At 36.6% G+C, this 17,469-nt stretch overlaps 1 protein-coding gene across 1 annotated transcript in view; it reads right to left on the bottom strand.

The window, feature by feature from the left end:
* Nucleotides 1–17,469, bottom strand: part of lpcat3 (lysophosphatidylcholine acyltransferase 3) — a 34,600-nt gene that overhangs the window by 14,781 nt on the left and 2,350 nt on the right. Inside the window, exons 2-4 of the mRNA XM_020927932.2 lie at nt 7,500–7,607; nt 3,590–3,696; nt 2,611–2,704 (exon numbers count right to left, since the gene is read on the bottom strand). Of these exons, the coding sequence (XP_020783591.1) occupies nt 2,611–2,704; nt 3,590–3,696; nt 7,500–7,607 (309 nt within the window). The remainder of the gene's footprint in view (nt 1–2,610; nt 2,705–3,589; nt 3,697–7,499; nt 7,608–17,469) is intronic.

Genomic DNA, 17,469 nt, shown 5'->3' with positions numbered 1-17,469 from the left:
TGTAATGAGAAGATGACAGAGGTGGAAATGGGCTCTGTACACAACAACGCCCAGTATCCTCACTGTCAGGGTCACCACTTCCTGCCCAATTTATGTCTGTGTGGTTTTGGCAGAGTCGTGCTAAAATGAATAAATATTTAATCAAAGATAAAACGGTAAAAACAGGAAGCTGTGGGTTGATATCACCGACATGTTAAAAAGTACGCAAATAAAACAAACACTTCAGCGGAGGACACTTCTGTGTTTAGAAATGGAGATTTGTATCTCAGTGCAAACAATAATGCAGATTTTGAGGCATAGTAAATATTAAAACGATGCCATAAGCTCAAGTGTTCTACATAATAACAGTAATTGGGTAGTCTTTGACTACGTTCAGACAGCAGGGCTTAATGCACAATTCCGACTTTTTTGTGAAATCCAATGTTTTTGCGAGGTTGTTCATATTTCCAATTAAATGCGACTTGTATGTGAACTCCAGGGTGAACATTAAACAGCCCGAAAGTGTCCCGCATGTGCACTGGAGACACGATGACGTCAACTACAGCGAGCGTGCTGCTGTGTTTACGGAAGTTGTCCAAACATGGACTCGAGCATTGAGCACCTGGAGATTTTAAAGTTTCTCTTGTGCCAGAGTCAGAACATGAACAACTTACTTGTTTTAAGGAGGAGATTGAGAAGGAGAAGGACGAGGTTTTTAGCCGTGGTGTTTTGTGGGACAGTGGCAGCAACGTCCGTTGAAAGGAACGTGTGGATGTGGAGACGTAGCCATGAGTCATGATGTGCTTCGCTTCAGTGACACGGAGTTCATTAATAATTTTCGCCTACTTCAGAGCAGAATAGTGACGTTTGTGGCTTGTTGATCACGTGTAGGTCGGATGAATGCGCTTTGACCGTTCAGACTGAAGTCACATGTCAAAAGATCGGATATGTATCGGTTTTAGGACCACATATCCAAGTGGCCTGGGTCGCATTTGAAAAAATCGGATCTGTGTCATTAAAAGATCAGATACAGGTCACATAGGGGCCAAAAAAAAAAAATCTGATTTGGGTCACTTCAGGCTGCAGTCTGAACGTAGCCTTTGTTTTCTTTTTTATCAATTTGAATTTTAATAGATTATATAGGATTATTTTAGGTTTAACAATTTTAATAGAAGTGACGTTAACGTTGAGACACAGTGAGCGAGCGAGTATCATTAAAAAGTTGCCGCCCCGATACAAACCACGATACATAGGCCACGATATGATACATATCTCGATACAGTGCACAATATATTTCAAATCCATTCGATAGTTAAAAAAAATGGCTAGATAATGTCTGTGATACTAAAAGTCTTTGTTAAACCACTTACTGTGCAGAGTGAATATGAAACACGCCCATTTTAATCATCAGAAATGTGGAATGTGCTGCATAAACAAGTTTCCTTCCTCTGAACACACAACAAAACTGCAGCACTGTAACAAAATATTATAGTAAAATACACCAAAAATCCAATTTTGTGATAATTATGTTTTATATTTTACAGGATGACATGATTTGATTAAATTTACAAGAATCCCAAGTGTCAAATGCAAAAATAAACTTATCACAATATCAGGGTATCCCCAGGTTTGACTGCCCCAAATTTAAAACGTAAAGACCTTTCTAAGACCACTTAAATGAAAATTAAGCCCAACATTGCACCCATTATGCGAATGAAAAACACCACATCCAATTCTAATAATGACCAACCAACTACTGGTACTACATCTAGAATCTAAGGCTACGTTTCTATGATAACGGTCTGAACAGAAGACACAAAAGTGGCGTAGTGTCTTCACTTTTTATTTCGTGTTTAGATTAGTGTTTTTGGGAGGAAATCTGAGTGCATGCGGTGACGTAAAGTGTGTGGAATTGGATTTGGTATGCATGCCAGGCGGCTCGGTGGTGATGTATGTGACGTAAATGCGATGTGAGCAAATCTGACCAGAGTTTTGCGTCTTGGGCAGTGTAGATGGGACAGATTGTTTACTCATTGTCGCCATTGTCCAAATTAGACATTTATTCACATTACGTAATTTCACCTTGTTGTTTTTTTTTTTGTTTTCTTTCCTCTATTTAACATTGCACTGCAGCCCGGTTAAGTAAACAAAAAAATAGGCTAATGAAATTTAAGACCTTTGTGAAAAAAAAAGACTTGGACAACATAATTTAAGACTTTTTAAGGCCTTAAATTAGGAACATGAAATTTAAGACCTTTTTAAGACTTTTAAGACCCCTGAATATTAAAAATAAAACTTCTTTCTTAACCTGGAACGGTCTTCCTGACGATGTGAGACAGTCCTCTACTAGGACGCTGTTTAAATCCAGGCTCAAAACGGTTCTGTTTAACTGCAAATGACTGAAAGGTTTTCACTCCGCACTCTTCTCTCTCATTTATGTAATTAATGTCCCCCTCACTTTTAAATTTTTTTATTTTAATCTTTAATTTTATGATGATTATTTATGTTTTGATTTGTTTTTACTGTGATTTTAATGTATTTCTTATTCTGTAAAGCACTTTGAATGACTTTGTGTACAAATTGTGCTGTACAAATAAACTTGCCTTGCCTTAACTGTGTGTGTGAACTCACCGATGAGTTTGAGCGTGAGGACACAGTGGGGCATGGTCCACTTGATGTCGTACTCTTCTGTGGCGGTGAAATAGTATCCAGCCAACAAGTAAATCTGTAGAGAGATTACAAAAACATAAAAGAACAATGAAACATGTGAACCACAAAGCATGAAGCAATAGAAATGGTTTTAAACTATTTTTATATGTAGTCAAAGTTTAACCACTAAAGGAAGAATAGTCATTAGTGGTTCGTCATGTTTTTTGCAAAGCCAGAGCCGAAAAGGAAGCACCCAAGCAAACCAAAACAAAACACGGTGACACTCACAGACGCACGAGAGACGCCTAATTTAGCAGAAATACAGACTACTTTGTGAAAAATATGTGGAAGAGAACTGCATTTGTGCATTTGTGGACAGAGAAGATGTCTGTTCTTGTTCCTCCACTGGATGTAAAAAAAAAAAAATAAATAAAAAAGTTAGATTTTCTTGTTCTGCTGTAGTGAAGCTTTGACCAATCAGATTCAGATAATCGTCATGACTCATGTTTTTTCCTGATCTCTTTTCAGCACAAGCAATTCCAGATTGATAACGTGTCGAAAACAATTCACATCAATCTCTTATACAGCAAATTTCTCTGATCTGGCCAAGATTTTAAAACTTACATCAGGTTATTCATCTTGTTTTCTTGATTTATTATCTACTTACTTGTTCTGAGACTGCTTATAATTCTAGTCTTGAGGTAGTTTATTTTAAGATATCTTGTCAAGTAAAATGATCTTGCTGCATGGACAAATAATTTCATTGCTTTTACGTCATTTTCTGATAGATTTAAATGTTTATATCTTAAATTTTGGCCAAGCTTTTTTGCGGTGTAATGTGCACTTTCTATTGTGGGATTCTGTAACAAACTCTTGAATGAATGTGGTTTTAATGTTAAGCCACTGTGTAAAGAAAGAGCTGTGAACACAAAAGAAATAAAAATCTAAAAAGTGAAGTTACCATTTGAAAGAAAAAGCTGCTGAGGACCGTGGTTATCGTCCTTCCCATGAGCCTCAGCATCAGGAACTCTACAAGGATACATACTGCGGAGTGACTGAGCTGTGTACCTGTGGGAGAGAGAAGGAGGGAGGGAGAGAAAGGCTGATGTGAGAAGTGAAGTGTGACGAGTACAGCTACAGCACAAAAAGTATTTTCCTCCCAACAGTTCCATGTTCACTCCAATAAAGGGTAGAGCTGCACGATTTTGGATTGAGCACACACCGAGCTTTAGACTAATCCACGAATCGCATGCGTTTCAGAGCGTGTTTGCAGAGATCTAAACTACATGATTGGCTTATTCTTTTGTTTGCAGAAGAAATTATGCTGTTTAAATAATTGCGGGCTTTATGATTTGCAAATTCTGATGATTCACATTTCATTTAAATTCCTATTAATCTTCGTTTTAGTTAATTATAAACAAAAAAGTAGGAAGGGGGAGATAAGAATTTAATTTTTTGAGCCGATTACCGATGTCCGATATTTGGCCTGCTGCTTTGTCCGATACCTATTAGAGCTGGGTATCATTAAGAAGTTCCTGATACAATACATATCTCGATACAGCACACTTTCGATTCGATACGATATATTTCAAAACGATTCGATACGGTTCAATAAAAATAACGTCTGTGATACTAAAGGTCTTTGTTAAACCACTTCTTGTGCAAAGTGAATATGAAACACAAACATTTTAATCCTCAAAACAGTGAAAATGTCAAATGTGCCGCATAAAAGAGTTTCTTTCCTCTAAACAAGCAACAAAACTGTAGCGCTGTAACGAAATAATTGAGTAAAATATAGCAAAAAACACTCTTGGCGATATATTGATACAGCAGCAAACGACAACAGTACTGTATCATCACATTAAACGATACGATATATTGATATTTCGATATTTTTGCACACTCCTATTACCTATGGCTTTAAAAATCCAGTTAAATTTAAGAACAGAAATGATCTTTTCACTTGTAAAAAGACTAACTGAATGTATTTACCTGGAGTATAAAGTCATTTGTTACACGTTTGTTTAAATTTAAGGCCATAAATGCTCTTCTATTTCCATTTTTACTCATAAGTCTAATCAAAAAGAAAAATCTGATGCTCTGAGAACGACACATGGACACACAAACTGGTTCAGCACTTGAAAAATATCTGTATTGAATATTGGTAGTCAATAACGAAAAATTTGATCAGCTGATACGATACTGGAACCAATACATCTCCCATCCGCGTAATAAAAAGGAAGGACTTTCTATAATAGTTTTAGAAAAATAGCACCCATTTCATTATCTGTAAATGTCAAAGAATCGATTTCTGCCATGAGTGTGAAATCCTTGAACAACAGCTGCTTTTGAGGTAAGCGCTGTATTTCAGTTTTAGCTGCACTTTTAAATCCCCCAATCATGTGCTTTTTAGGAGAGCTTCATTTTTTGGTTCAGAACTTGAGGACAAAAGCTTCTTTTTACACCACAATTTGGACCCAATCCAGGAAGGCATTTTGGGAACTTAAAAGATCTGAAATAAGCAAGTTGTTTTCGCTTCGCCTGCAGTTGTCTCTGTCTTGTGACTTATGCACGTGCATGCCATCTTAAAGAGGGAGTGTTACGTCTACGGGGTATTAACTCCTAACACCTTTTATTGTTTTGGAAATGCTATATTCGCTTAGTACGTGTTGAATATAAGTTTCAGTTCAGTTTTTTGATGCTTTGAGCTGCCCCCCTCCCTTTGCTCTTAGCACAGAGTCACACCCCCTTCAGAGTGCTATCACAACACAATCAGTGTGCATTTCCGTGAAGAAAGCACTGCACCTCGCATCTAGTTTCTGAAGTTCTAGTGTACTGCTTTGTCATCCATGCTCTCTCACAGCAATTTTCCCTACTGTGTAAAAGTCTGATACAGAGGCTTGTGGGCTGAGCTTTGGATAGGATCATGCTCCTAACGATAAGGAGAGCTTAAATTAACCAGGCTGGTGCCACCTACTGCCTCCGCTCAGTTTCATTTCTCTTCAGCAACTAGGTCAGGAATCGGAATACACTAGACAGTTTGCAAGAACCCCGGAAGTTGTAGACCGCACACCGGCCAATCAGTGAAGAGCTGTGAAGCCATGACGTCAAACTCAAGCATCTGTCTGGGTCCCTTTTATGGTTCAGCACAACAGTAAACAAAGCGATCGAGATGGATGCAGATGAAGCCATATATTCTGTGTTGGCAACAATTCCCGAGACCAAGGATTTAAAGCCGGAACAAAGAGAATGTTTGGGGAATTTTATCAAGGGGAAAAACGTTATTGCCTTTCTTTGGTACATTACATACATCACGACCAAATAGCAGCGATTGGTTAAATAAAAAAAGTACCTGCCTACCGTCCTCCTAATGCTGCAAGGTCAGATAGTTTTCAGGAAGTGAAACCGGCTGATGAATCAGGCTAGGTTTGAATGGGGCCTAGTAGAGATTGCTAGATTACTCAAACATGCATAGATGGCATATAAAATCTCTTCAGGCATATTTTTGATCAGGGGACAACGTTATAACTAGGGTGTGCAAAAATACTGATATATCATATCGTTTAATGTGATGATACAGTTTCGACATCCTGGGCTGCCATTAGAGTATTTTTTTGGTATATTTTACTCAATTATTTTGTTACAGCGCTACAGTTTTGTTGCTTGTTTAGAGGAAGGAAACTCGTTCATGCAGCATATTTGACATTTTCACTGTTTTGATGATTAAAATGTTTGTGTTTGGCATGAACTTTGCACAAGATGTGGTTTAACAAAGACTTTTAGTATCACAGACACAATTAGAGCCTTTATTTTTTATTGAGCCATATCGAATCGATTTGAAATATACCGTATCGAATCGAAAGTGCACTGTATCAAGATATGTATCGTATCGTGGCCTAAGTATCGAGGTATGTATCGTATCAGCAACTTCTTAATGATACCCAGCCCTAGTTATAACATGGTAGAAAGCTCCAAACACTGGAATTTGCACAACACCCTCCCTTTAAATGTGCTTATTTTAAAACACAATATTGATCCGGTTGATCAAATTACTCAACATTAACGGGGCCATTGACTTGTGCTACGTCATTGTAAACATCAGCGTAATAAAACTAGTGTCAAAACACAACACAGCTGAACCCTGAACCTGTGGATACAAACAAATGCTTAGGGTTACCATGATCTGTTTATTTCGTCCTGAGCTGGTATATGTTCATCATGCTTTGAGAGTTTGGAAGTCTAGCTCAACACCCACAAAATTATTTAACTGAACATTCATTTAAAAACAACATCATTTCATTTTAAGTTCAATATATTTTAAGAAGATATATTATGTTTTTAGGAGGTGTATATAATCAAACTATAAAATACATAGATAATTATTCCACATATTAATCAAAATAAATTCAGTTCTGGAAAATGGTTCTGTGACATGTTTGAACCCTACAGAGCTAGAAAATAATATACATAATTAAATACTGAAAAAAATAAATAAGAAGTGTAAGTGTAGGATTGTGGGTGGAGATGGGGGGTAGGTGAAAACAGGAATTATCTGAGCACTTAAGCCTCAAATACGGGACAATACAGGATTACTTAAACATGCATGAATCAAATCAAAATACTACTTTGAGAAAACTAATGACAAAGGAACATAATTTTAACTAGAGATAAGCCGCTATATAGAAATTGGTTCATTAAAATTGGCACTTTTCTGTCTTAAATCTAAAAGTTAGTAGTAAAACATAGTTGAGGATGTCTAAAAAGTGATTTCTATTGAGATTGTTTTTCGTTAATCTTTAATTATTGCCTTTACTTTTTACTGCAGTGCATATTTTCTTAGTAATAATTTCGAAAGTTACACAGGATCTTACCAAAGTTGAAAGCAGCGAGGGCCAGTCCAAAGAGAGTATGGAACAAGTGAAGAAGAGTGGGCGGCTGGTAGAAAAGAAAGCGTCGATAGAACAATGCACAAGGATAACCTGGAAAAAAAACAACAACACACACATATAAAACAAAGGGATGAGTGAAGGATACAGTTTCACAAAAGGTCAACACTTCAGATATAATCTTTAGAGCTAGAGCTGTATAATTTTGGAGAAGTATCGAATAACATTTCCTTATTGGTTGGTTTTAGTCTGTCATCATTTCTGCTACTGTTTTCTCATCGTTTCTGCTTTTATATTATTGAAAGTTTTTGGTGATAAACCTCAATTGACATGTATTTTCAGGCTGTCCAAAATCGAATACCGGCTCGAGCGTCCGCCTGGCTTGAAAGTCCCAGCTCGAGCGTCCCATTCTCTTGGCATAAACGTTCCCCTCCTTCCTCCGGTCTTTAGTTTGTGATGTATTGAGTTAGAAAATCTATATCGTAATAAAATGAAATGTGAATATAGCCAGACCAAATGTCGGGCCTTGTTTACGTCATTTTACTGATCTTCCTAAAGCGGCACAAATTTTTTTCAGTCTGTAATATCAATATAATCCCCACTTGCTCACAGAAGTTTACTATGAAATCATATTTTAAAGATTTTTTCTTGTTCCCCATGTCCTATAGCTTCTGTATCTGTTGATTTGTGAAGAAATATTAATTATTTCATGACCTACCTGTAGGGATGTAACAATAACTGAAATATTGTGATATTGTATCGTCAAAGTTCTCACAATAATATCGTGGACCATCACAATACATCAAATTACAAGATTTAACGCTTAAATTAAGAGTTATGGTGCAGCAAAAGTAAAAAAAAGACAGAGGGAACTACATAGACCATGATCCTTTGCTCCATTTCAATGCAGTCTACAAGAAGAAATAACAGTTTTAAGCACATTTAAGTCTTAGTTCTTTGGATTAAGTCTTGTCAAAGCATTTTAAGAGGAAAAAGTAGCATATTCACAGTTTTGTTTGTAAGCCTCCACAAAATATTGCGACAAATATCGTACCGTGAGATGTATATTGTGAAAATATCGTACCGAGAGATTTGGATATTGTTACATCCCTAATCGTGAGCTTTCCCACAATATCGCAATAAATCTCGTTCCATGAGGTTCATACCGTGACGATATCGTATTGTGAGATGTAATTTGTAAGCAGCACAACACGATAAGCTTAAAAACCTACAGTATTTGTTCAAAAATCCTTCAGACACATAATTCACTTGTGCCTCACCTGTAGACTATTCCTGAAGAGTAATTTGACGCACTGTTTTTACTCCGTGTGCGTTTGAGACCACATAATTTTTGCATCTTTTGTTTGTATGTATGAACAAATGTGTTGAGATACATTGTAACTTGTGTGTGTAATTAATACTTAAATTTTTTTATTTATATGTATATAGATTAACTGACTTTCATAAAGGGTACAATTCAGGGGGACTTTCCAGCTTGGGGGACTTTCCAGCTGATTCCCCGGAAGATATTGTAATGGGATTTTACTGCTGAGTTTCAGACGCCATCGCAACATTCTATAAGTCAATATGTTTTAATACAGATGGTGAACAGCTAAAATTGATAGTTAGGATTAGAAATGATCTGGATCAGTATTTGTGTGTTTACTTTTTGGATATTTCATGGCCAAGTACAATGTAAACAGCAGGAAATTCTGGCTCTTCCCACCACGTCATCACATTCTCAAATCTAAAACCACAAACTGAATAAGCAAAGCAAAGGTTAGGATCCGACCGATATATTGGTTGGCTGATATTGGCTCTTAGGCTATGTTCAGACTGCAGGGTTTAACGCTCAATTCGGATTTTTTTGTGAAATCCGATGTTTTTGCAAGGTCGTTCACATTTCCAATTAAATGCGACTTGTATGTGACTCCAGTGTGAACATTAAACGGCCCAAAAGTGTCCCGCATGCGCACTGGAGGACACGACGACGTCAACTGCATTGAGCGTGCTCTGTGTTTACGGAAGTTGTCCAACCATGGACTCAACGTAGACTGAAGTCACATGTAAAAAGATCAGATATGTATCGGTTTCAGGACCACATATCCAAGTGGCCTGGGTCGCATTTGAAAAAAATCTGTCATTCAGACTGTCATTAAAAGATCAGATACAGGTCACATAGGGGCTAAAAAAAATCGGATTTGGGTCAGTTCAGGCTGCAGTCTGAACATAGCCTTAGAGACATATCAGCGATCGGCCTAAATCTTGCCGATATGGGCCGATATTTCACGTGGGCATATTATACCTTGTTATAAAGCTTAGACGCTCTACATTATGTTCATTTAATCCAATTTACAGGCAGATAAATGTCCTAATATGTGGCTCCTCATCAGTATTTACCTGTGGAGTCATTTGTCTGTGTGTGTGGCCGTACTGTCCCTGAACACACCCCCAGAGTCACGTCATTCAAATGCGCTTGTTTACACCCGTAGCCATAGATCCATGTGCGTTATATTCATTTTTACGGACAATCGGTTTGAGTCAGGATTAAAAGGACATTTATTAGTGCAGACTTGTGACGTGAGGAGGAGCCTGTGTGAGCGGTGAGTGTTGGAAATATGTCGATTTTGAAGCTTGTTTTGGTTATTTCTCACTGGTTAGCGATTAGCTGCTGTATTGTATTGCTGTATTGGCCTATTGTAAAGTGACTATATTGGCCGTATATATGTTACTGGACCTGCATTGACGTAAATGAGTCGTGAACAGAGGTGTGAATGATTGACATTTACGCATATAATGAATTACCGCGGCACGCACGCATTTACGGCTAAAGGTTAATAGCTGTAGTTTACTTTCTTTACTGGCTAGAATGTGATGCAAAAATGTCATTAGGTCGACCTACTGTCTGTAAATATGACGTCAAGAGGCAGAATAACAATAAATGCTGCCTAAATAAACTCAATTTAAATTTCCACTGTTTTTTTAGATGTTTTTAAACAATTCAAGATTTACAGCAAATTTTTACATCACTAAATATATCGGCAACTCCCATTTTATCAGTATCATATCGGCTGCAACAAAATCCATATTGGTCAGGCCCTAGTTAACACATAGTATTGTTATCACTAATTAATTTATCATTCAATACATAAGGAGGAATAAACCATATTTTTACGCCTCAACATTTATGCATATGTCCTAGTATCATGTACTATGTTAACATTTCAGCTATACAGGGTCAAATACCGTATAATTATTAACATTTGAGAGAAGAGTGAACAGCTAATCCATATAAGAATCCCACACATTCCAGGTTTGTAGAGGTCAAAACTAGAGGGTAACGGGTTTAATAAATAATAAGACACAACGCTATGGAGACTGCAGAGGTCATTATATCAGCTAAATAACTAATAGGCCTGTCACGTAATTCTGAAGTGCGATATACTGTCGAAGAAAGAGGCTATGGAAACTAATTCATGACACTGATACAAGAAATTTAAAGCTGAATTATCCCATTAAAAACTATTCTGAATGTACAATATGCCTAAAAAGAACATGCTGCAGTAAATAGATAGCAGAATGAATACTTTTGTGACAACTTTTTAAATTTATTCAACATTCTATAACTTAGATCTTATCGTAGTGCAGAAAAATAACTAACACTTCCTCACTAGTACAAAGAAAAAGTACCCAAAATAAATACTGACCCCCAAAATTGTTCCCTATTTGAAGTCTATATGTAACCTTTGTGACTTGTATGTTGTGACCAAATATTGTGATTGTATTAGATTGAAACTGTAGTAGTAGTAGTAGTAGTAGTAGTAGTAGTAGTAGTAGTAGTATGAGTAGTTGGTAGTAGTAGTAGTACTAGTAGTAGTGGTAGTGATAGTAGTAGTAGTAGTACTAGTAGTAGTGGTAGTGATAGTAGTAGTAGTAGTAATAGTAGTAGTATTATTATTAGTAATATTAATAGTAGTAATAGTAGTAGTAGTAATAGTACAATTAGTAGTAATATTAGTAGTATTAGTAGTAGTAGTATTAGTACTATTATTATTAGTATTAATATTGCACTAGCAGTAGTAGCAGCAGTAGTATAGAAGTAGTGGTAGTAGTAGCAGTAGTATAGTAGTAGCGGTAGTAATAGCAGTAGTAGTAATGATAGTGATCGTAGTAGTATTAGTATTAGTAGTAATCGTACAATTAGTAGTAATATTAGTAGTATTAGCAGTAGTAGTAGTATTAGTACTATTATTATTAGTATTAATATTGTAGCAGTAGTAGTAGTAGTAGTAGTAGTAGTAGTAGTAGCATTATTATTAGTAGTATTAGTAATAGTAGTATTAGTAGTAGCATTAGTAGTAGTAATAGTAGTGGTGACCTTGGGAGTAAAAGAGTGGACTAAAATACACACAGTCTAGAGGCTGTTGGGCCGAGCTGTAAATGAAGTACTTAAAGGTGAAGATAAGGGTCCTGATCTGGAGCAAGGACAAGCAGATGACGCTTCAAAGTATTAACACAGCAAAAGCTTAAGGTTTAGATAAAAGCAACACCAGACTTAAGCCTGTCACAACTTTAATTACCATTATATCAACTTATCGCTCAAAAACATAGCAACATTTTTTATTTGTTAAAGTTCCTATATCAATATAATCCTCATTTGCTCACAGAAATTTACTATGAAATCGTATTTTAATTTTTTTTTCTTGTTCCCCATGTCCTGTAGCTTCTGTATCTGTTGATTTGGGAAGAAATATTAATTATTTCACTATCTGCCATGAACATAATTTGTAAGCAGCGCAACACAAGAAACTTAAAAAGCTACAGAATTTGTTCAAAAATCATTCAGAATCATGTTTTATCTGCATAAAATTGAAAAAAAGTGTGTGTACATGTGTTGGTGAAAGAAATATCTATATCTGTTTGCACATGAATAAAAACACATGAAGCCGAAAAATCATTCAGAATCACTTTTAGGAAGATCTTAACTATGTATTTCATTGACATATTCAAGATAAAATTCTGAAATGGTTGGGACACAGTTGAGACCACATAAGTTTTGCAAGTTTTTTGTTTTTTTTAATGTATAGATTAATTAGTTTCATAAAGAGTACAATTCAGGGGGACTTTCCAGCCAGTGGGACTTTCCAGCTGTTTCCCGTTTTCAGTCTGAGAGAACAACTCTGTCTAAACATGCAGGGTTTATGCGTAAAATTAAATATGTGTGAATGAAGCAAAACACAACTCCAGGTTTGTTTTTGATGAGGAAACAACATTATAACTATAGTCAAGAGTATATTTTTTGGTATATTTTATGAATTTATTTTCAGTTTTCTTGCTTATTTAGTGGAAGGAAACTCGTTTATGTGACACATTTGAGATTTTCACTGTTTTGATGAGTAAAATGTTTGTGTTTCATATTCACTTTGCACAAGAAGTGGTTTAACAAAGACTTTTAGTATCTCAGCCATGATTTAGCCATTATGTTTTATTGAACCACATCGAATTGATTTGAAATATATCATATCGAACCAAAAGTGCACTGTACTGAGATATGCATCATATTGTATATCGAGGTATGTATCGTATCGGCAACTTCTTAATGACACCCAGCCCTAATTATAACTTACAGTAGATGAGAAAATGGCGTAATATGAGCCGCTTTAAAGACAGGAGTGTTTTGTTAACAGCAGTTTCCTCACATATAAGCTCTGTGTGTCTATGGCCAAATCCTGATCAACCAACACAAGGAACAACATTGTCATTTATTTATGGTTTATCATACTGGCCAGACCTGCAGCCCAAGTATCTTATGTAAAACAGCAGCAGCTTGATTCTCACACAAAAGAAAGTTAAGTAACCAGGCTAATGGTATTGTCAACATAACACTCACTGTTTATTACAAATTATTATTAATGTTTACACTATAGGCTTACATTTCCTTTCATGTTCCTCAGAATTAACAGGAATTAAAGGTTGTATGGAGGATTTTTTTTGTTTCAAGTTGTCAATGATAGCATTATAGAGGTGCAGTAGCCTTGTAATTATGATGACCAAAAAAAAGAGAATAAAAATTCATCAACTCTAGACGTGGTGGGGCTAAACATTTGCCAATAGATAACGACACTGCCTCGTTATCTGTTAGCTGACAGGCTGTCAATCAAACTCCCTACGTTTCTAGTGTAACTGACTTGCCTGCGCGCTGCCGTTACGTGGCTTACGTACGCCTGTCACGCAGTCCACAGACGCAAGCCGCACAGACGCTGTTTACTCCACCAACGCAACAGTTCTTAGCAGCTTTTTTTGACCTATATCTTCCTCGCAGTTCGCACAAAGTTTGTTGCAATGGCAGACAAGAATCCAGGAGCAGTTCGCCGCAAAAGAAAGTCAGTTTTTGAGGTCGCTGAAAGAAGAAGACAAGGGGAAAAGCAGCGAAGCCAAACTAAGGTGATTCTTGTAGATTCATTCCAGCGATGGCGCAACTGAAGCAGACGAAGGGTCTAAAGACCGACGCATTGGTCGCCAAATTACTCCTGGACAGGTCACTTCTGCTTATTATGAAAACGTACTTTATTTCCAAGAGCTACACAAACGTTTTTTCAGGACACGAAAGCGATATCCTATGTCTGAAAACGTAATTTTCAAGGCAAAGAAAGAGTCCGCTTGCTGCTGCGTGTTGTAGCTAGTTCATTCGCACTGAATCTCCGTGCAACCTTCTCTGCACCCCTTTCCTGCTCCTGTCCCCGCTGCCCGTTCCGCTCTTCCCCCTGCTCCTCACTTCTCCGGGCATGGAATCTCCGCGCACCGCTCCCCTCTCCTCTCTCCTCTCCTCTCTCCCTGCTCCTGCTCCGCTCTTCTTGTCTGCGCACGAAATGTCCGCGCACCCGCTCCCCCCGCTCCTCACTTCTCCATCTTGCCTAACCAACACTGTAGTTAGTTGTTTACAAGTCATGTGCAGCGCACCGGCTGTAAACAAACCTGTTTCTGGCGTAAGGAGGAGGCGTTTCTACGTAGGAGCTGTAGGGGTGGTTTCACGCATGCGCAACATTTGAAAAAGAACAAACAGTCACTGGATTTCTCGTTCCTTGGAAAATCCTCTATACAACCTTTAACTTAGAAATCTCATGGTAACAAGCAGGAATAGGGGCGTGCAAAAATATTGAAATATCGATATATCGTGTTGTTTAATTTAATGATACGGTATCAGTATCATGGGCTGCTGTATCGATATATTGCCAAGACTATTTTTTTGGTATATTTTACTAAATTATGTTGTGAAAGAGCTACGATTATGTTGCTTATTTGGAGAACGTGCACTTTTTTTTCACATTTTTGCGTAAAATGGCTATTAAACCACAAAATTCATATGAAAAACAAAGATTTTTAGTATCACAGCCCTGATTTAAGCTTTATTTTTTACTGAACCGTATCAAATCATTTTGAAATATATCGTATCGAATCATATTGACTTGAAAGCACTATATCGAAAACCGTATCGTATTGTGTCCTATGTATCGAGGTATGTATTGTATCGGCAACTTCTTAATGATATCCAGCCTTAAATTAACTAAAAACTAAAAATAGTGTGGAACATTCCAGGTAAAGACGTAACATTTCCATGAGACAATCAGGTGTCAAATGCTCCACCAGAAAAGTGACACAATTTTCCATATTATAATTCAGCCCAGAAACATTATTATAATACTGATACTGGCATCGCATGGGGGTGTTCTACAGTCATGTCTATGGTGAAACGTTCAGAAATTACCATGGAAACACAATGCACACATTTGTAAACACTGCCAGCTTTGAAGAAACTTTTGAAAAAATTGATTTAAACAACACATTTCCAGGAGCCGGTGATCAATACGAGCATTCATGGTGCTGTTCGGGAGTTTGATTTTTGACAAAAAGGTGAGAGTGACTGACTGAAAAAGTATTTGAAAGGGATTTGTACAAAAGTATAAATCAGCTCATCTGTTGTAATTAAAACTAGTGTTAAATCAGTTTTTTATGGTCAGATTGTGTTAAAACAAAGCTCACATTAAAGTTTAATCTAATACCACTTCTGACAGTATTGCCCATTTAATTTAATTTCATTTAATTTTATTTATATTAAGTTAATTACAGCACATAATTTTATTCCTTTATTTAAAATCCCTTCATTTAAAAATGCTCTGTTTCAATATTTACAAGTCCCATGTCATTGTTTTGGATCATTTTGTTGAATTCTGTCATTCGTCTTGTTGTATTTTGTGATTATCTTTGAATTCTGTCTTAGTTGTTTGCTCAAATTTGATTCATTATGTGTCAAACAGTCAAGTGTGTGTCTGAATTATTTACTCACACTTGTTCTTTTTTGTTTTGTTTGAGTGGCCAGATGGAAGAACTATGGCAGAAACCATGAATCAACAAAGGGGGGAGCACTATTTAGTTAGTTTTACCAAGTTTGTCTAGTTTGTTTTAAGGTCACTTTATTATCACTTATTATTTTCTGTATTACACTTATTTGCCTTCTTGTTTCTTTAATTAAGTTAGTAGTTTTAGTTAATTATTTAGTGTAATTCTCCCCTCTTGGATTCAGTTTTAGTTGGTCCTCATGTATTTAAACTCCCCTGTTCCTTTGTCTGGTTGGGTTTGTTTTGTTTTGTTCTGTTCTGTTCAGTTTGACTTAAGTTACTCCAGTTGGGTCCGGTTTTTTGTTAACGATTCACCTAATCTGAGCCTTTATTAAATCTAAACTTATTTTTAAACCCTGTGTTTGCCTTTTTGTTTGGTCCACTACACTCCCCCAGGGAATGTTGGGAAAATATAAAAATACACATTTAGATACAGTTAAAATGTAATGTGTTTAAGCGAGTTGTGCAGCTGTCACATTAAGGAATAACTTCCTTGTAAATGACCGACACTATAGAGCTGACAATATTACTCAGCATAATTGTGACTAGTGAGCTATTAAGCAGAACTGTAATCATATTTTGATAATCGTTCTGTGGACTATACAGACTCTAATGCAAACACCGAAGACCATTAAACTGATAATAATAACAAAGACAGCGGCATTACTAAATCTAAATGTCAGATCACGTTCTGTCTTTATAGCAAAGCCTTCAGTCAACATATATTAACTAGTCAAGGGTTGGAATATCAAAATTAATCACTGACTGGTCGGCAAGTAAAATTTCAAACTCGATTTCAGTACTGAGGAATAAACGATAAGGATACGCTTTGTTTAATTTAATGTTGAAAATCACATTCTACTGTTTATAGTACTTTCTAGGAATGTAAAAATAACTGAAATATCATATCGTATCGTCAAAAGTTCTCACAATAACATCGTGGACCATCATAATATATCGAATCACAAGTCTCTTTGCTTAAATTAAGAGTTATGGTGCAGCAATAGCTAAAAAAAAGACAGAGGGAACTACATAGACCATGATCCTTTGCTCCATTTCAGTGCAGACTACAAGAAGAAATAACAGTTCTAATCACTTTTAAGCCTTAGTTCTTCGGATTCTTGTTAAGGCATTTTAAGAGGAAAAAGGTGCATATTCACAGTTTTCTTACCCTCCACAAAATACACAGTAAATGGATATCGTTACATCCCTAATCGTGAGCCTCCCCACTATATCGTGAGCTTTCCCGCGATATCGCAATAAATATCGTACCGTAAGGTTCATACCGTGACGATATCGTATCGTGAGACTTATATATCGTTACACCCCTAGAGGGAACTACATAGACCATGATCCTTTGCTCCAGTTCTAAGCACTTTTAAGTCCATGGCAAGAAGAAAATTCAGTTTGTCGACTGGACAAAAGTTAGTTTGGTTGAAGCCTACATGTTTACAGAAACTGTAAACAAGTAGGTGTGTTAGTTTCAGTGTCGTTAGCTTCTCCCTGCAGATAAAAGGAAGTGTCCACCAGCATCTGACCAGAACTGAAGAAGCAGCTTG

Source organism: Boleophthalmus pectinirostris, unplaced genomic scaffold, assembly GCF_026225935.1.
Source record: "Boleophthalmus pectinirostris isolate CB_2022bp ecotype Guang Dong unplaced genomic scaffold, ASM2622593v1 HiC_scaffold_6, whole genome shotgun sequence".
Lineage (NCBI taxonomy): Eukaryota > Metazoa > Chordata > Actinopteri > Gobiiformes > Gobiidae > Boleophthalmus > Boleophthalmus pectinirostris.
The sequence above is the reverse complement of the archived record's forward strand: the minus strand, read 5'-3'. Positions and strand labels throughout refer to the sequence as shown.